General features: G+C 34.8%; 2 protein-coding genes across 8 annotated transcripts; one reads left to right on the top strand and one right to left on the bottom strand.

The window, feature by feature from the left end:
* On the top strand, positions 5,519 to 14,254 carry LOC18596373 (protein ROOT HAIR DEFECTIVE 3 homolog 2). 5 transcript variants are annotated; one of them, XR_001928527.1, is made up of 22 exons: positions 5,519 to 6,050; positions 6,741 to 6,807; positions 6,917 to 7,019; positions 7,502 to 7,572; positions 8,534 to 8,597; positions 8,685 to 8,750; positions 8,863 to 8,910; positions 9,009 to 9,071; positions 9,178 to 9,234; positions 9,540 to 9,698; positions 9,784 to 9,852; positions 9,940 to 10,031; positions 10,344 to 10,422; positions 11,241 to 11,406; positions 11,540 to 11,664; positions 11,779 to 12,041; positions 12,131 to 12,227; positions 12,327 to 12,497; positions 12,578 to 12,682; positions 12,799 to 12,893; positions 13,021 to 13,122; positions 13,229 to 13,325. XR_001928527.1 is itself a non-coding variant. In XM_018123416.1 (22 exons), exons 1-22 carry the CDS (start codon positions 5,897 to 5,899, stop codon positions 13,994 to 13,996), a joined length of 2,511 nt encoding a protein of 836 aa, XP_017978905.1. In that variant the 5' UTR covers positions 5,519 to 5,896; the 3' UTR covers positions 13,997 to 14,254. The 5 variants fall into 5 exon arrangements, 4 of the variants coding, with proteins under 4 accessions (XP_017978905.1, XP_007024865.2, XP_017978906.1 ...); XM_018123416.1 differs by lacking the exon at positions 13,021 to 13,122 and adding an exon at positions 13,709 to 14,254 and having other exon boundaries at positions 13,229 to 13,337; XM_007024803.2 differs by lacking the exon at positions 13,021 to 13,122 and adding an exon at positions 13,709 to 14,194.
* Positions 14,693 to 18,449, bottom strand: LOC18596372 (haloacid dehalogenase-like hydrolase domain-containing protein At3g48420). 3 transcript variants are annotated; one of them, XM_007024800.2, is made up of 11 exons: positions 18,110 to 18,449; positions 17,544 to 17,640; positions 17,390 to 17,453; positions 17,096 to 17,144; positions 16,924 to 16,992; positions 16,623 to 16,681; positions 16,418 to 16,498; positions 15,887 to 16,041; positions 15,705 to 15,789; positions 15,142 to 15,285; positions 14,693 to 15,045 (listed from the first exon to the last, which is right to left on the bottom strand). In XM_007024800.2, the coding sequence occupies exons 2-11, from the start codon at positions 17,566 to 17,568 to the stop codon at positions 14,943 to 14,945; spliced, it is 834 nt and encodes a 277-aa protein (XP_007024862.1). In that variant the 5' UTR covers positions 17,569 to 17,640; positions 18,110 to 18,449; the 3' UTR covers positions 14,693 to 14,942. The 3 variants fall into 3 exon arrangements, with proteins under 3 accessions (XP_007024862.1, XP_007024861.2, XP_017978908.1); XM_007024799.2 differs by having other exon boundaries at positions 17,591 to 17,640; positions 18,110 to 18,446; XM_018123419.1 differs by lacking the exon at positions 14,693 to 15,045 and having other exon boundaries at positions 15,138 to 15,285; positions 17,591 to 17,640; positions 18,110 to 18,446.

Raw genomic sequence — 19,303 nt, 5'->3', positions numbered from 1 at the left:
TATATATATATATATATATATATATATATATATATATATGTTGTGCATGATAGTTGATATTGTGTATGATGACTATAATCGTGTGTGTGCACGATGTGGAGGGATGCACATGCCGGTGATGATGGTGGTGTGGGAGATGGATGATGATAGTGTCCGTGTGCACGATGTGGGGGGATGTACACGATGGCACTGATTGTGCACGATGTGGGGGGATGCCATGATGGCGCCAGCTATGTGCACGATGTGGGGGGATGTACATGAGCCGGGTGTGATTATGCTAATATTGGTGTTATCTATGCATTTATATATATACATCTATGTTTATGAAATCAAAGTTCATGAGTATGGTATATGGTTTTGCATATGTGAATCTTGCATATTGAACTTTGAAAGTTGTTAAGTATTGTCAAATTGTTGTTCATTGCAATAAGGAATTTTGCTGTAACGAAATGGATTCTCGCTGCCACCAGAAACTCTTAGTGGTGGTGCAGTGATGTCACTTTGACAGTGATTTTGACCACATTTTGATCAAAACTGGGCAAAGTGGTAAACACTAAAGTCGTAGCCCTCCTCTTAGCTTTCTAATGACCTAACAAGCATGTCAATTGGACCCACGTAGTGGAAGATATGCTTGAAAAACTGAACCATATGCAAACCGAGAATACCTTTTGCTGCAGCGAGAAACGTGCTGTCACGTTGCTACCTTGCTCGAGTTTTGATATAATTTCCTTCACTCCCTTATCTTCATGATTGAGCATGGGTCTTTGCAATACTAAGAGTCCACTGATCAATGTCTAAAACAAGGGGGTTTAAGAAAGAAATTAAACAAAATTGCATTGTTTTCAAAACAAGTGCATCATGATTTCCAAATTCTTCTTGTTGATTGCTTGTTCTCTTCTTATGTTCACTCACTGAGTTTCGTACTCACGTTTTTAAAATTCATGTTTTCAGATTTGGAGGCAGTTGGAACCTAGATTGAGTCGCACACATATGCTCACCTTCTTGGTAGGTACTATGACATCTCAGTAGCTACACATTCACTATGGTCACTCCACTAAAAGTCTAGAGTCCTTTTCATTGAACATATGTACCTTGATGTAAATTGTTAAGAGAGAGAGAGAGAGAGAGAGAGAGAGAGAGATATATATATATATCTCTTAAGCAATAAGCGTTTATGTTGATTAATGTTGCCACTACGAGCTGGCACAAATGACATTATTTTAAATCATAAATATGAACATATGGTTTCAATGAAAAAGTAGTGGAATACTTGTTGATAAGAATTATGAAATACGGTTGTAAGAGCGAGTGATGAAATCGATGAATGGAGTCACATAAATAGGCTTGCTTGGGCTTAGTGGGCTATGCCCATTAGGCCCATGCGCCGGTCATGGCCCGAGAATTTGGGTTGTGACAATTATTATTGTTGTTCTTGTTATTTAATAAGATAAAAGTAAGGTTTATAAAGAGTTGGAAAAACCTTATATTTGATCAAATAATTTATAAATTTGAATAAATAAATAAATGGAATACTCATGTATAGCATGAAAACCTATAACGAAATCTAAACTTAATATACTAAATATTAGATCTAAATGTTGTTTTTTTAAGATATTGAATGTGTTGGTGAAATATTTTTTATTATTTTTTTATTAAAAACATTCATAACACACACATATATATATGATAAAAAAATTTTAATGGAGAATAATGTATCTTTGATATGACCAGGGCCAAATTTGATTATTATTGTTATGAACAAATATGTGAATGTCATTATGTTATTACTTAAAAAGTGCAGATCAAGTCAAGTAGTCCAATAGACAAAATACAAAAAATGTGATTTGATTTAAACTCTTATATAGAATTAGATTATAATTATGATTCAAGGGGTTGTTGGTCTATAAATAGGTCTCTCACTTCATTTGTAAATACACACTAGAATAAAATTTCTTTACTCTCTCTAAATACTTTCTCTTATATTTATCTCATAGTTGTTCTTTCAAAATTTATTTTAGACCAATTATAATATTATTGATTTTTTCAATTCACATCATTGCCTTTCTCTGGATGAAAAAAAGCATTTTCACTCTATCACGATCTAATTTTGGGCCATACTGACGTAAGAGTCCAATAAGCAAAACCCATTAAGCCCAAATAAACCTTATACTCATACCTATATCAAATAGATTTCCACATCTCTCATATCATATACCCGTCATATCCAAACACCTATCATATTTTGAATATACCTTAACTCAACATTATAATATCAAGTGTTAACGTTATCTTTATACTTTTTCCTTCATAAGTATTTGATACATTGCCATCTATTGGCTACATCTTTTATTTAATACAGAAATAAAACACGATAGAACAACGGAGCGATACAGGTTGGTGGGGCCTAGTGAATGTCATAGTAACACCTATTGCAATGATAAATAAGAATAGAACTGTTCCTTTACAATTCAACTAACTCCTATTTTGAAACTAAAAAATATGAATTTTAAAAGTGTGAGTACAAATACTCAATAAGGGATAAGGAGGGAAAATGAACATTAACGAGAGAGTATTTAATAAACCATACTATTTTAGTTTGAAACCACACAATTTTGTTTGAAAACATAAAACTATGCATGCACATACTCAAAATCCATCATATCTTATTTATAAAATGTTAATATAATCATATTCTAGAAAATCAAAGTCCTTATGTCTCAAATCACATGAAAAAGAATCATTTTTATTAAATACAAGAGCTAAGTATCGATACACAAAAAACAAGTTTTAGGACTTCATTGAAAATTTGTATATTTTGGTACTTTTCTCATTTTACACTTAATCTAACTTAAAAATATTTAAATTTCAACATGTTCATATAACTTTAAAATAGTGAAAAGCTTATAACAATATATATCAAATAATCTAAGCATCATGATCAAAATTTAATATATTAGTGGAGCAACTTAAAAATCTCAAAATACAAACATATCACACATGATGGGTGGGCAACACATATAGTCAGTGCACTTCGGCTTACTGACTTAAATATCGCTTGTGCTATTCTCTGACCACAAGACTAGCACTGTTTACCCTACTTTCCCTCACTAATTAGGGTGGTCTTATTGTGAATAATAGTTAGTAAAATTACTGCTATCACAGGTCTTAAAATAAGTGCTCCACATTAAAAACATTTTCTCAACTTTTAATATTTCATAGAATAAATTAAAAACATACCACACATAATATTTCATAGAACAAATTAATCATAAAAACCATATATGTTTCCAACCCTTAATAGTTCTCAAACAAGTTCCATATCCAACATGAACAAAGAAAGTATAGTCATACCACAAATAATATTTTATAGCACAAATTAATCATAAAAATCATATATGTTTTCAACCCTTAATTGTTCTCAAACAAGTTAATAATATTTCCAATTTAAACATAATTGAGGGCAAAACATACAATATAAAGGGCTCATTTCCCATACACATTCTATTTTTGAAAACATTAATCATAACATAATCAAAACATTGTAAGCAATTTCCAAAAACAATTTAATTGCATATCTCTCACATTTTATGCTACCTTACCAAAGCAAAGCCACTTAATCAAGCTCTTTTAGCTAATTGATCTCGGAACTTCAAGAGAGCCCAATATATACAACCAACACAATAAAGAATCTATTATTTATTCAAGACTAGATATTTAACTAAATCATTTAACAAATTCTAACAATCTTTTCTCTAAATTTATGTTGTTCCTTTCCTATCCTCATTTTTTCACACCCATTTCAACAATTTAAGTTTTCCTTGAAAGCTTTATTTTACTTACATTCTCTTAAGCTAATGAAAATATAATTTATCATTTTAACATTTTCCATTTATCTTATCCTTAGAGCTAAATTTTCTCTAACATCCGTCTTAAACCCATACCCATTTTAATCACTTGAGTGCTTTTGGAAGTCTTACCTTAATGAGTTTTGAAAATAAAAAAATTGAAATAAACTCTTAACAAAATAAAAAAAAAAAGAAAATTTGTATATAGGAAAAATGATCTTGAAGGTAAAACCCTTGAATAACAATAGAGTTTCAATTTCTCACTTTAATTTAGCTTTGAAATTAAATGACACATGCATCTTTGACAAATAAAAATGGATAAGAGAAAAATATAAAAGCTGAGATAGTAAGATGAAACAAGAAGGATAAATAACAAAGTAGAAAAATGTAGAATTTTAGAGAAGACAGAGGAAGTTAAGCTCATGCAAAAATGAAAAGACAATGAAAAATATAGGGATTGACTACTTTGACAAAAAGAAGAAAGGCAAAGCTTCTTAAGGAACCTAAGAGATATTTTTTAAACAAAAGTCTAGATTTTTGTAAGTTTTATTTTCATCAAAATAATACATTGTTTTACTTTCATCAAAATAATATATGATTTTACTTTCATTAAAATAATACATTATTTTATTTTCATCAAAATAATACATGATTTTACTTTCATCAAAATAATACATTATTTTATTTTCATTAAAATAATATATGGTTTTACTTTCATCAAAATAATACATTGTTTTACTTTAATCAAAACAGTACATTACTTTCATAAAAAATACACTGTTTATATTATTTTGATACAAAGTTTAGTCTTGGCATAGAAAAAAGGAAATTTTTTTTTGAAGCTTCCAAAAGCTTATTTAAGTAATAGTTTGTTTCAAATAATATTTTTGATGTATAATAATTAATAAAAAAAAGAACTCACCAAATAATGATATTTTTAACCTTGAGTTCTATACTTCTATTTTTGTGCCCCTACTTGTAAATTTGAAGCTCCACACACTGGTTTCAATAAATAAAAATAATAATGTATATGTTGAGTTTTGATTTTAGATTACTCATTTGAATTCTAAATTCATAAATTAAAGTGTTTGTTTCAACGTACATGATCTATTGTTATGAAGGAAATTATGTATATGGTAAATAACACCGAATGATCCAAAGTGATTTTTATATTTTAATTTCTTAAACGTTTTAGATATCATTTATCATCATATTTAAAAACACGTTGAGCTTAAATTACATAACAAAAAAGCACAATCTCTTTTACATTCCTTCAAAATCAAAATATAAATTTACGATCTTTAAAGTATCGAATTTGAATTTATTATGAAATTAAACGTCGGAACATCACATCAACAGGACCGATGTTTGAGTTACTTACTGTTAAATTTGTGGAGACACATCGGTTATGGTTGAGGCATGCTTCACTTTCCAGAATATACAAGATTCATGTAGACATCACTTTATCAATTAGTAACTTCTCGTATGTACAAAATAATTTGCAGCATTTCGAATCTTTTTCCAAAAAAATAAATAGCATAGGAGATCTGCCTAGTAATCATTTTTTTACTTATTCCAATCAAAATCCTGACCGGATCCAGTCCCCGCTGACGATGAATACACCAAATAAACCAATTAAATTTCCATGATTACCACCATGATAACTTCAATATTCCATCATTGCCAAAAAAGTAAAAAAAAAAGAAAAAGGAAAGACGATTAGAAGAAAACAAAAGAAATTCTCGCGACCCGAGACAAGCCATCGTGACCTGAAAGCTCCGGTCACAAACAGAAGGATTGCTTCACTTTCCATTCCCTTCCTCTCTACTCTTCTCCTCTTCTCTCGCTCTCCTTCTTACATCAACCAAAACCCAGTGAAACCGTAACCATCAAGAAAAAGAAAAAGCAAAAAAGAAAAAGGAAGGAGCTTTGTCGTACAGTATCTGATTCTTTCTTCACCAAAACCAAGGAAAAAGAAAACCTAATTGGTTACTGTTTATTCTGTGTTTACAGATCCATCTTTGATTCATTGATCTTAGGTTTTTTGGGAGATGGCGGGGGTGGACCATTGTTACTCTACGCAATTGATCGACGGAGATGGAGAGTTCAATGTGGTTGGACTCGACAACTTCATGCGGAACACTAAGCTCTCTAACTGTGGCCTCTCTTATGCCGTTGTTGCCATCATGGGCCCTCAAAGTAGCGGTGTGTTGCATTTCGATCATTATCGACCTTTGCTTCCTTTTTATTACCTCGTTTTGTTCCTTTGATTCCTGCATGTTGCTTTTTAGTTCGTTAACGTTTCTAGTCAAAGTTTAATATTTTTTAGTTGAATTCCGAGCTTTTTGAAGACTTCATTTCTGGATGCAAATCGAGTTTCTTTACTGGATTCTCTTATGCTAGTACTCAAATGAGACTGAATTTTGAGTGGCATTGATTGATTGTGTGTAGTTGAATTTGGCTTTTGTGCATAACTATCTCTGTGAGTGAATCTTGGCATTCAAAATTTTCTAACTTTGAGTTTCTCATGATAATGTAAGTTACGAACTTGTTCGTGAATTACCATTTAGTGGATTTTGGGAGAGAATGTTTGTCCAATTCTTTTAATTAGAAAGTTGGTTTTGAAATGCTTGCGTGTTGATATAGAGATTACCATTCATTTATCCTTCCATGATAATTTTTTATATAAAACGGTGAGATTATTTCAGTTTTCTTTCTATATATAATTTCATTAGTGATCCCGTCAGATTGATTGTGCCTGTTGTTGTAATATTTTCTGAGGCATGTAGTTTACAGGGATGCCAGTGTGTCTTTAACTCTTTCACTCTTTGTGCAATGTATTGCTTATAATGGTGTGTGTCTTGTAGACTAAAAGGCATTCTGTTCTGTTAACAGGAAAGAGCACCCTGTTAAATCATCTTTTCCACACAAATTTCAGGGAGATGGATGCATACAGAGGAAGGTTAGTTCTTTCATTTCTCAAATTTTATAGTTTCAAAAGGAATAAAAATTTATCTTATTGCTCTGTTGTATTCTCTTTCTGCTTTTACTTTGATCTAATTTCATTGCAGGACTCAAACTACCAAGGGTATTTGGATTGCACACTGTGTTGGTATAGAGCCTTTCACAATGGCCATGGATTTGGAAGGAACTGATGGAAGAGAAAGAGGCGAGGTAACTTGCCTTGTTAAAATATTTTTGGTTGTTGAAGATAAAACTATTTGCACCGATGAAGCATGATTTATAGTTGTTTCATTTGGAGGGGAAGGCCTCTATTCGGTAAGAATGGAGCTTGAATCAAATTGATGGAGTCAAATGTCCTCAGGATTTGTTTTATTTTGGCAAGATATGGTCATATAAACATGAACTTGCTTGGGGCATTGACAGAATGTATATCTCAAATCCTGTTTGCTGTACCTCCCCTTGGTCCCCCAACCTACCCACCCACCAACACAACAAACACAGAGAGACCGCCATGGAAGCATATAGGTGTTTTGATTCTGTAATGGAAACCTCAATGTATAACTGACTAGATATAAAAGACCTGTTGTTTGATTATTCTGGGGGTAGTTTTGTTTGTTTGTGTTTGGGCAGTTACATTTCTTTGTTACTATTTGGACACTTTGGAAATTTTATTTATTATTTTTCATTTTCAGGATGACACTACATTTGAGAAACAAAGTGCCCTTTTTGCTTTGGCTGTTGCAGATATTGTGCTAATAAACATGTAAGTATCTAAATAAATGCTTTAATTCCTTATGCATTTGATTGTTATTTGCATTAGGTTGGAGCTTACAAAATTTAAGCTGTGTTATCTGTAGAAATGTTGGCAGTGAACAACTCTGGACCTTCTAGAGAATGAATAGGTAAAAGAATTGAGGGCCTCTTGTCTTAAAAGTAGAATTGTCAGTTGTACTGCTCATGTTTTAGGATCTCTTAAAACACTACGTATTCCTATCAGTGTGTCTTTGCGTCCTTATATTATATGGATTATTGGCATTTTAATTGCCTACACTGGATGAAGCCGGCATCTATTATGTCATGCCAATGGCACATCAGGGATATTAAATTAAATGAATAGAATTGAGATCTGGACGGAAGATATTGACCCCAAAAAAGAAACAGTAGGTACAGCTAGTCCGTAAACATTCAACTATCATACTGTAAAAATTGGATAGGTTAAATATGCACACATTCATATAACTTTAACAAAGAATGTGTGAAGCAAGATTTAAAAGTTTCAATGTCTCGCATGTATCCAAACATCAATTGATCAGCCTGACTAGGTTATTCTAGCACTGGAAGAATGGCCTGTCTCTATTGCAAGATCAGTGGCCCCTGTTTCTCACTTATGGCTCTGGTGGTGTTGTTCTTTTTCCTTTTCTTGTTTTGATTGCAATAAATCCTGAATTAGAAATGGACAATGCTATAATATGTTAGTTCAGCTTTAGGAGAATACTGAATATAGCACTACTTTTAAATTTGATCCAATGAATAAATCAAAGTGGCTTTTCTCATCCTTGTTTTTATTTGTTTGTGTTTTTATCCTTTTGGTGTTGTTCCACACATTATCATGTGTGGCTTTTGCTTTTATGCCATCTGATGCTGTTCCTATATTTGGGCCTATTTATCAAAGAGGATCCTAGAAATAAATTTAGGCAGTAATGAGATATTGGTTATTGATATAGGTGGTGTCATGATATTGGTCGGGAGCATGCTGCCAACAAACCTCTTTTGAAAACAGTTTTTCAGGTTCGTGAGTGTACCTAATCCTTTTGTTTTCTGTCTATCTCTGCTTGTTTATTGTGCTTGACAGTGTTGTGGCTATTTTTAACCTAGGTTATGATGCGATTATTCAGCCCCCGGAAAACAACATTGCTATTTGTTATACGTGATAAAACAAAGGTCTGGATTAATGCCTTCTTATTTTCTTCTAAACTAATTTGTGATATTTTTGTGGCTTTGTGCTAAAACCTTTGAGATAAGCTTTTTTCCATTTTTGTGACTGTTTTGGTAGACTCCTCTTGAATATTTGGAGCCTATTCTAAGGGAAGATATTCAAAAGGTAACATTGCATATATATTTCACTATTTTTCTTCCTTTCTCACTCTCTTTCTCTCTCTCTTTTTTTATTAGCATTTTAATTTATGATGATCACTGCAGATATGGAATGCAGTTCGTAAACCTGAGGCCCATAAAGATACACCCCTCAGTGAATTCTTTAATGTAAGAAAATATCCGTTTTCTCTTTCTGCTGATCACTTTGTGTGTTTTGCTTACATATTACTATATAGGTATAAGCATTGTTTCACATTTGATCTTTGATGTGAAGGTGGAGGTTACTGCTTTATCAAGCTATGAAGAAAAAGAGGAGCTATTCAAAGAGCAGGTAGCCTTTCACTCTCTAGTTACTGGAGTTTCATCATGCTTCAAAATATTTGCTGTAACTGACTATTAGAGACAGTTAAGTCTTTTCATGTTACTTTACTTGACCAAATAAATGGGTTTTGGGCATCATGATTCTTTGTTTCTTTTGGTACATTGGAGAAGGCTTGAAGAGGAAGAGAGGGTGGGGGGGGGGGGGGGGGGGGGTGGTGAGTTGAATCCTGGACCTTGATGCTAAACTAGCAATTTAAATTTCTATTAGAGAAAAAAGGGTTTATGCCTTACAGTCTTGTCTGATATCTTATGCAGGTCACTGAACTAAGACAACGGTTTTTCAATTCTATTTCTCCAGGAGGACTTGCTGGTGATAGACGGGGTGTTGTCCCTGCCTCTGGATTCTCTTTTAGCGCACAGCGGATATGGAAAGTTATAAAAGAGAACAAGGATCTGGATCTTCCTGCTCACAAGGTTTCCTCTTCATCCTTGTCTTACTATCCAAATAGTGTTTCTTTGTTTCTGATTTAAGTAAATGTCTTTTCATCATGGTCATCAGGTAATGGTTGCCACAGTTCGTTGTGAAGAGATTGCCAATGAGAAGCTCCATCGCCTATCCTCTGATGAGGTATTTTTGCAGTTAACTTCCTCTTAGGTGTTACTTTGGCTGATTGAATACTTCTTTTAGTTAACTGCACAAGTAACTTTTGTATAGGATTGGTTAGCATTGGAACAAGCTGGTCAGTCTGGGCCTGTCTCTGGTTTTGGGAGAAAGCTGAGCTCTATCCTAGAAACCTACTTTTCAGAGTAAGTTTTGTCTATGTCTAGTATGTTGAGTAACATATTGTTGTTTGATGTATCTATATATCAGTTTTAAATTGTATGCCAAATGATGGTAATCTGATTTGAAAAAACACCTGTAGTAAAGACGTTAAGATGTGTGTTACGCTTCCAGCCTGTGCAACTTGAAAAGTTTCTTCACTCCTCAAACTTCTATGGATAGATGCTAGTTGTTTATTGAATTAATGGTTCCAAAAATTCATGATTCATATTGAACTACTTTTCTTTTTCCTGCAAGCCCTAATCTTGCTTGTACACTGCAAATTTCTGTTGCCATAGATATGACATGGAGACAATCTACTTTGATGAAGGTGTAAGAAATGCAAAACGAAAACAACTGGAGTCCAAAGCTTTGGATGTAAGTACCATGTACTTCTATCATTATGATCCTTTTTGTTTCAAAAAAGTGGATTCTTTATCTAGTTAAAATTCAAGCTTTTAGGATTTAATTCTAAGCAGTTTGTAGCATTCACCAAGGCTTTTTAGCTGTTAATGGAGGCGCTTGAAGCTATCTTAATATAGGAAACTACAGCTGCATTTTTAAATACCATTCATAATGTTTACAGTATTTTTTTTTATGATGGAAGTTGTTATAATCTCCATCTTCACTATAACCAGTATTCTGTTTGAAACATGATGGTGTGATCTGATCAATATTTATCATTTTGTATTTGTCACTTCGCTTTGGCTTTAATAATTCTGCTTGTGGCTTCATTTAAAGCTTTCTATTATATTTTTCTGGGGCCTGCTATATATTAATTTGGTCAAGGAAATTTTCTGTGGGACTCTCTTTGATGGTGAATAATCTGGCAACTAAACTACACTTTTGTTGTAAAATTCTTAGGTAGAGCACAAAATGAGACTCAAAGCATTATAAGGCCTGTTTCTATGGTTATGATAGTGTAGTACCGGTGAGCATAATGTTCGAAAACTACTGACATATCCATTAGCAATTAAACATAGTGTTGTTACTGGCTAATCTGTTTAAGGCCAAGTGATTGAGAATTTTCCAATTGTTGCCCCTTCATAGCTCTGGGATTGTTTTCATGTGTTTAAGAATGCAGATATGGTTTCCAAATGGTTTACCGTGTGCATCATAATGAGTAAGCATTTTAAAATTTTTGATATGGTAAAAAATCTTCCTTACTCTGATTGAGGTTCTCCTGAATTGAGCAGTGTGTGCATCCTGCTTATCTTAACCTGTTGGGAAATTTACGCGTCAAAGCACTTGAAAATTTTAAGTCTAGACTGGAACAGATGCTGAATAAAGGAGAGGGATTTGCAGCTTCTGCTCATACATGTATCAAGTCTTGTATGCTAGAATTTGACCAAGGATGTGCAGGTAATGTAATAAGTTTTTATCACAAACTTGTACTTTTATGAAGTATTCAAAGCTATCCTAAATTATTATAATAATAATATGATCTTTAGAGGTACTGCTTTGAGACTTATCTGTCTATTTTTTCCCCTTCCAGATGCTGCCATCAGACAGGCTGATTGGGATGCTTCTAAAGTTAGGGATAAACTTCGCCGTGATATTGATGCCCACACATCATCTGTTCAAAATGCAAAATTGTCAGAATTGATGGCCAGCTATGAGGCAATTTTATTTATTAATTAAGTAACTGTTTTTCATATATGGATATTCCTTAAATCATGCACCATTTTTTTAATCAAATATAAGCAAAATGTTGACATTTTACTCTCTACTCAGAAACAACTTAGTCAAGCACTATCTGAACCAGTGGAGTCTCTATTTGATGCTGCTGGAATAGACACCTGGGCTTCTATAAGAAAGCTTCTTAAACGTGAGACTGAGACTGCTGCATCAGAGTTTTCAACTGCCATTTCTAGTTTTGAGTTAGACCAACCGACAAATGAGAAAATGCTGCAAGATTTGAGCAATTATGCGAGAAATGTGGTGGAGAAGAAGGCAAGAGAAGAAGCTGGAAAAGTTCTGATCCGCATGAAAGATAGGTAGAGAACCTTAAATGTCACATTCCTTATTATTTCTATTATTATTTAGAATAATCTGTTGTATGTAATGCTTTGATTGCATGTATCAGGTTCTCAACTGTCTTCAGTCATGACAATGATTCAATGCCAAGAGTTTGGACTGGAAAAGAAGATATTAGAACAATTACGAAGGATGCTCGTACTGCGGTAATTTTCTGGATCATTTCATGAGTTGAACTTTGATATGTCACCAACTGTGCATGCTGCAGCAATCTGAGAGACTTTCAACCATTGTTCTTTTTGCAGTCTCTGAGGCTGTTATCTGTAATGGCTGCCATTAGGTTGGATGAGAAACCGGATAAAATTGAAAGCATACTGTTTTCCACCCTAATGGATGGAAGTTTGGCTGTTGCATCTTCACAACAAAGAAGTATATCAACTTCTTCAGACCCTCTTGCCTCTAGCACGTGGGAGGAGGTAGTGATTGGGTTGGTTAATTTTGTAATATATACTTTTATGAACTGAAATTCCTCATTTGAAAGTCACGCATGTATTAGGTTTCTCCAAATAATACCCTGATTACACCAGTGCAATGCAAGTCACTGTGGAGACAGTTCAAAGCAGAGACTGAGTATACAGTTACACAAGCTATTTCAGCACAGGTATGTTATCTAAGGCTCCAGTTGGCTGCTACTCATGCTACTTGTGGGGCAAGATGTCATATCAATGAGGAAATAGTTTAGGCTCTCTGTGTGATGATTTTGGTTGTTTTCTTTAGGAGGCTTATAAGCGAACTAACAACTGGTTACCTCCTCCATGGGCCATTGTGGCAATGGTTGTTCTTGGATTTAATGAATTCATGCTCCTTCTAAGGTAACTTTATCTAATCTGGATTCTTTAGTATCTCTACATTTTACCTCTCTCTCTCTCTCTTGTTTTTTTGCTTCTATTTTTGCTGGGCAATGCTTTTAAGGGGGGTAACCCCCCTGGCTTTCAACAGGAGCTTGGGCTAGAACCTCAGTTCTGGGGGACTGCCATCCCCAAAGGCAGTGGGTGAACCTACAGGGCCAAGCCCAATGTTTAGCATGGATGTTCATCTGGAGTCAGATTCCTAGCACATTTCATAATACTAGTGTGGATGTTCTTTGCTTACTTTCTATTATCATGTTAATTATTCTGCTCGCTATGTTTCTCTGCTGATGAAACAGGAATCCTCTCTATCTCATGCTTCTTTTTGTTGCATATTTACTCTCAAAAGCCATGTGGGTACAGATGGATGTTGGAGGGCAGTTTCAACATGGCACTGTAAGAAAGAGAGTGCGCTCTATTTTTGCCAAATTTGCTTCTTGTTTTGACGTGTGATTTACTGTTCAAAATGTTAATTTTGCACATGGCATGTGTTCCTTCAAAATCCTATTTACACATTTTAGCTTACAATTGAGAGCATGAGAAGTATCATACTCTTGTAATGTTGAAAGCAAATTGGTGCTAAAACGTTTTACTGTGGGTTTATGTCCAAAATATTTCATGTTTTCTTTTGTTCTTTTGAAATTTTATAATTCTAAAGCTAGACTTGTACTTTTAATATGAGAGGCGAAGATCATCAGGAACTAATTTTTAGTTTTCTTGCCCAAATTAGAGGAACATGTTTCAAACTGATTCAATTTCTTTGATTGCCTTCTTATCAGCTGGCTGGGTTGATCTCTATTTCATCAAGGTTTCTTCCCACTGTTGTGAATCTTCTAAGGCGACTTGCTGAAGAGGCTCAGGGCCATCAAACTGCTGAGGCCCCCAGGCAACAACCATCAATGGCCTTTCAGAGTTTCAGGAATCAAAGTCAGCTAAATCCAACGAGCTCAATTCCAGAGTCATCTGTATCATCCAGTGTTTCAGCTTCTGATGGTGGTATTGAGTACTCAAGCCCTAACTTAACGCAGAGAAGAAGTACAAAAGTTCAAGAAGCAGAGCTTTCTTAATAAAAGCCGGTCTTCCAGTGTAAAATGTATACCAAAATAGGTTTAGTTGCTCCTCATGCAACTTAAATTTTCTTTGGCATAAAAAAATGGGGATATATGGAGAGAGAGAGTCTGTTACATATGTAACAAAAGAATAATCCAGGATGCTGGATTAGGCTGTGTTCTAGGTTAGAATAGGATAACACCAAAGTTGGCAGGGCGATTTGTATTCTATACTGTCTCATATAGATTTACTTAATGAAATCTCTTTTCTTCTCAGGGGGCTGTCCAGGATTTCTAGCTGAAAATAATACGTGATGCTCTAAAGTTGGTTTCAGCTTGCAGCTTACGTTACTTTATCTTTGCTTCTACTCTCTGGGTAAATGTACATCATAACTTTTTGTTCTTCTAACAACGAGTCGTTTCCTTCACAAAATGTAGGGCCGTATTTGGTTAAGAAAACAGAAGCATTATTTCCTTCTCCCTGGGAAGGGATCGGATCCGGTCTTGTCTCTCGGTCCTCAGGGCCTAATAGAAGTGAATTAGCCTGGTAAAGTACAGTGGATGTAGCTTATTCCACTTCAGTTCGCAATGCATTGAGCATCTATCTCCGCCAAATTATTATCCATCTTTTCTTTGTGATTGCAGTGGATATAACGTCGCGGCTACAGCCTTCAGGCCCATGGGAATTTCAGGCATGAAGTTGCAAAATAATTGAGATTTAACAGTTTGCCGCACTCCATCCATGTGAATTTGTTTAATTTTAAGAAAACCAAATGTTGCTGAGAACAAGGTGATCCAGAATCTTTGGCAAAATCCATATAAAATTGTATGACAAGTTTTGAGCCTGCATCTGCTTGAGCAACGACCTTGGTCATTTTACGAAAGGTTTCCATTGGATTGCATGAAATGCTGACCAATAATATTTCAAACCCGTGAAACAAAAATTGCAGCCAGGCAATTCATCTTATGACCATCGCTTTTGGCATAGTTTAGAGATAGTTAGATCTGCACCTCCAAACCCATCCATTATAGCATTGGCTGAAGGGAACTCAGCTCTAGATGTGAAACTACAAAAGAATAAACAAGAAATGAATTGCATCACATAATTGAAAACAGGCATGAATTCATCACATATTTGACAAGATTAATAAGCAAGCATTTACCTGCTCCGCAGCACAACACGAGGCATGCCTATCTGCTCAGCTCCAGCAACTCCAGATTTGCTTCCTGCAATAAGGATGCATTTGTAGACCGGGATCCCAGCAATTTCTGCCCCTGCACGTAATGCAGCTACAATCTTCTCTAAGCTGGATAGCATGCACAATATCAGATTAAAGTTGGTATTGCCACCAAATAAATGACTTCATACATCAGACATGAACTATTAGTTGACTTCTCATGACTTTTGTTTCTAAGAAAATATTTCAACAGTGAATTATTTCTCATTTATATTTTCCCTCGCTTGAAAAATTATTGAAAGATTTTGGTATATTCATATCCTTCTAGACAATCACCATTGGCTAGCAATGGTCTTGACAGTTGCTAATGATGTTTGCTCATGGCAGTTATTGATGGTATTGTTTGCTAGTGGTAGTTATTGATGGTAATGGTGCATGAATAGTTGTTAGCAAGTGGTGAGGTTGATTTGCTGGCTGCTGCAGTAGACTAGTACTACATTAAACTCAGTCAAGAAAGGGAACAAACATAAAAAAAAGGATGGTCTGACCTCTCAGATGAGCTGGTATCAATGTCAACACTCACTTTCAGTATGGATGCAACCTCCTTTGCTATTCTTTGTTTCTCAGCAGAAGCTGGAGGTAAAGCAAGAACGAAACCGATTTGTAAGAGACCTGCTGAACTGAAAGATGCATACCATTTCTTTACCAAACACAAAGACTGAGATTCTACCTGCTTTTCTTGCTTCCTTAGCTAGTTGCTCATCCAAAGAAGAAGTCATTGCTTTACCAAATACAAGTTGACCATATAAACTCTTTTCTACTTCCTCATTCCCAATGACTTTTATTTTTGAGAGTCGTTCATGACCAAGCCTTTGAACTATAGATCTAATGTTTTTTGACATTAAAAGGGAAACATTAGAAAGCTTCAACACTGTCAACAAAGCACCCTGAACTCCAGCAAATAGGCGAAGTGTTCAAATTTCAATACAATAACTTAACAAGTCATTATTTTCCTCAGGTATTATACAAGAGGTGTTGGGAAAGGACTATATGGAATAGATGAACTATCATGTGCCTTGTGATTGAAATTGCATTTACATGGTGCTGCTGTATAATGGACTGGAGCATACTTAATTGGACAGAAATAGAAGGAAAAGAGAGAGAAAGGGAAAAACTGGCAGCAAACTTGAATCACAACAGCATGACATTTCTCATATTTCAGAAACAACACAGCATGACATTGGTGATCCCTAGAACATACCGAGCAATTTTATCCCCACTTTTACTGTAGGATGCTAAGATGATCACAGGTATTCCTTTGTTGCATGCATCATCGATAAAACTGCAAAAAAACACATGGTAAATACAGATGACAATGACTAGATGCCAAGGAGGACAAGTCACTCACAGAAATGAATAGAACATAAAAATGGGGCAACATACACAATAACTAGATGACAACTTACTTCTCAACTCCAGGTCGTAAAGGTAAACTTTTCAACATCAGTTCCTCCAGTGCAATTTTCTGCCAATAACTAGAGGAAAATTCATTAGCTTACCACACTACACTCTAAGCACAAGCTAAACATGATGACAAGAAAAGCCTATATAATTAGAAGAGAGATTGTGATGAAAAGAAAGAACTCAAGACCATAACTGCAATAGGAAGAGCCATTTTATTGAGTGAGAAAATCAGATAAAAAGATAACAGAGACACAAGTACATCCATGAAAAGTTATATCATTTCTTTATCGCATTTCAAAGTACCTTCTCTCGCAATACACTTTTCACAAATGCCTCCTTCTCACTTGTGGGCAAGGAAGTAGGCCACCCAATCTGTCAAATGACAGGAGATAATGAGAGAGATAATCGATGTAATAACATGAAAAACACAGAAAGCTAACCCCTAAGCTTAATGCTTTTAACCACAAGAACTTGCCCGGTTAAAATATAACATCAGCATCCTTTCTTCATTATCAGCACTCCTCCTGGAAAGTAATCATAAAATTGCTTTTCAACAAGATTGAATATCAAAATTCATAGTATCAATCACGACTTTCCACTAAAAAGACCCAAGGAAAAAGGTGAAATTTTATACCATTGTATAAAATCCAATCAACTCCGACTTAGTCCACCAAAATAATGAAGAAATAGTTGATTTATAGCATACTTAAAAATGCACTAGTTTTGAAGATAACACACAATAAAAACACAATCTTGTCTGAGTGTTCACCTTAGAAGATCTGAATAGACAGGTTCAGTCCAGTTTGCACAGTCAAGCCCAAGCTTTTGAAATGCTGGCAGTATTAAAAAAAAAAAAACAGTAAATTAAGTAATGAACATATGATTTTCAAATGACCATGAAGCTTAATCATTGAAATATTAACTTAGATCCTTTTGCGCAATAGACATATGATCACTTCATCTGCCGCACCTAGATTGAAGGCTTGGCGATTACCCAATCGATATGCATCCATAAGGACCCTGAAAGAATTAAAAATGAAAAAAAAATCACAAGCAGGAAAAACATGTAATTTTATAGACCTCTAGAAGAAGATAAAGTAAAACATACTCCTAAAGAACTGTTTGTCACTAGAACAAGGTAGCGAAAACATTCAAGGTTAGTACCAGGAAAAAAGTACTCAACTAGGAGCTGAAACACTAACTAGACAAAATGAAAATAACAAATCCATGAAAAAAGGGTAAAATGTAAATCCGAAGCAAAGGGGGAGAGCATATCAATCCAAATTTTCAGTGCAAAGGTCTTTTACTTTTCTTCTTTTTTGAACATACAAGTCCCCAAATACATAAAAGATAATAAAATATAAAGAACAACCATTTAATCGAACGAATAACTGATTAAACAAATCGAGGATAAAGCCCAGAACATGAAATGTAACTAAAATGAGAAAACGCTATCAAAAACCAAAAGTTAGTCCTACAAATGACTTACCCATCAACTTCAAGAAGAACAGCTAGTTCCTGAGATGGGTTTTGGTTTTGGGCACTAGAGGGTGAGCTGAAAGCAGCAAAGCCATTCAATTGCAGGTTTTTTCCACGAAAGTTAAAGTTTCTTGGGAAAGCAGAGGGAAAAGAAGGAAGCAGACAAAGACGGTTTCTAGGAAGTGATGTTTCGTAGTACAACTTGTTGTTGTTCATACTTGCAGTCATTGTGTTGGCTGAAAAGCGGAGAGTGTAAAGGATTGAACAAGAAGCGGTTTCCATGTTCGGAATTTCTTGTGGTATCAATCGAGTGAATGGCTGCTAAAGACTTGGTTACTGCTTTTCGCTTCGTCTACTGTCTCAAGTCAATTGACCTTTATACCTTGTTTGAAATTTATCCAAACTAAATTTGGGCTCAAATGCGGCTAGAAGCCTACCCAAACCAGGTAAATTGATTTGGATTGCTTGGACTTGGGTTTATGTAAAAGCCCCCAAATTTACACTTGGCTGGGCTAAGATGGCCCTTTGCAAAGACCCAGGCTTGTACTTGAGATCAAATTCATGGTCCAAATATATTAATAAATGGGATTAATGATTATTAGATCATATTTGACTTTGTCATGTCTATGCGTTCAGCAAGCAGGTGTCCTTTTAGAAGAAAAGTGAGAGAGATGGATAACTGATGAGGAGGCTAGGTTTTTCTCACAAGAAAAATGCTTTGGAATGAATATTTTTCCACACAAGTTTTCAAAATTTTTTAATGCTTTTGTATTAATAACACCAAAAACAGCAGAAAATCTGATCACAAGTACTTTTACACAGTCAAACAAAGACGCAAAATAAGTAAATTATGGAAAACATTGTGCGAGAAGTTTTGGCAAGTTTAAGCACAAGAGGTTTCTGAACGGCCAGCAAGTTGCTTAGGTATCAACTACTTTGAACTTTGACCTTTTCTTCCATTCCTTATGCAATAAAAGCTTTTGGATGTTTGTGCCTTGATTACTACCCTTTTAGACTTTCTCATTCGTCAGCATTGGTTGGGGGCGGGGGCGGGGGGGAGGGATAGCTACCTCATTGACATGGTGATCAATTCTTAGTAACGCCTCTCGGATTTTTCATTGCACATGATTACACAAACAAAAATCCTTTCCCCACCTGTTCACATTTTCACTCTGGGTTAAAACCCCATGGGCAGGTCCCTTGC

This window comes from Theobroma cacao, chromosome 6 (genome assembly GCF_000208745.1).
Source record: "Theobroma cacao cultivar B97-61/B2 chromosome 6, Criollo_cocoa_genome_V2, whole genome shotgun sequence".
In the NCBI taxonomy this organism is placed as follows: Eukaryota; Viridiplantae; Streptophyta; class Magnoliopsida; order Malvales; family Malvaceae; genus Theobroma; species Theobroma cacao.
Note: the sequence above shows the minus strand (reverse complement) of the source record. Positions and strands in the feature narration are given on the sequence as shown.

Bases quoted from the DNA above. Each gene is read 5' to 3' on its own strand.
- LOC18596373 (XM_018123416.1), top strand. From the start codon at position 5,897: ATGGCGGGGGTGGACCATTGTTACTCTACGCAATTGATCGACGGAGAT. The intron at 9,235-9,539 runs GTAGCCTTTCAC...TATCTTATGCAG, and splicing joins AGGAGCTATTCAAAGAGCAG to GTCACTGAACTAAGACAACG. The intron at 12,894-13,228 runs GTAACTTTATCT...CTGATGAAACAG, and splicing joins GAATTCATGCTCCTTCTAAG to GAATCCTCTCTATCTCATGC.
- LOC18596372 (XM_007024799.2), bottom strand. From the start codon at position 18,381: ATGGAAACCGCTTCTTGTTCAATCCTTTACACTCTCCGCTTTTCAGCC. The intron at 16,499-16,622 runs GTAAGTTGTCAT...GTTTTTTTGCAG, and splicing joins TTACGACCTGGAGTTGAGAA to TTTTATCGATGATGCATGCA. The intron at 15,046-15,141 runs GTAAATGCTTGC...ATTCTTTTGTAG, and splicing joins CGTGTTGTGCTGCGGAGCAG to TTTCACATCTAGAGCTGAGT.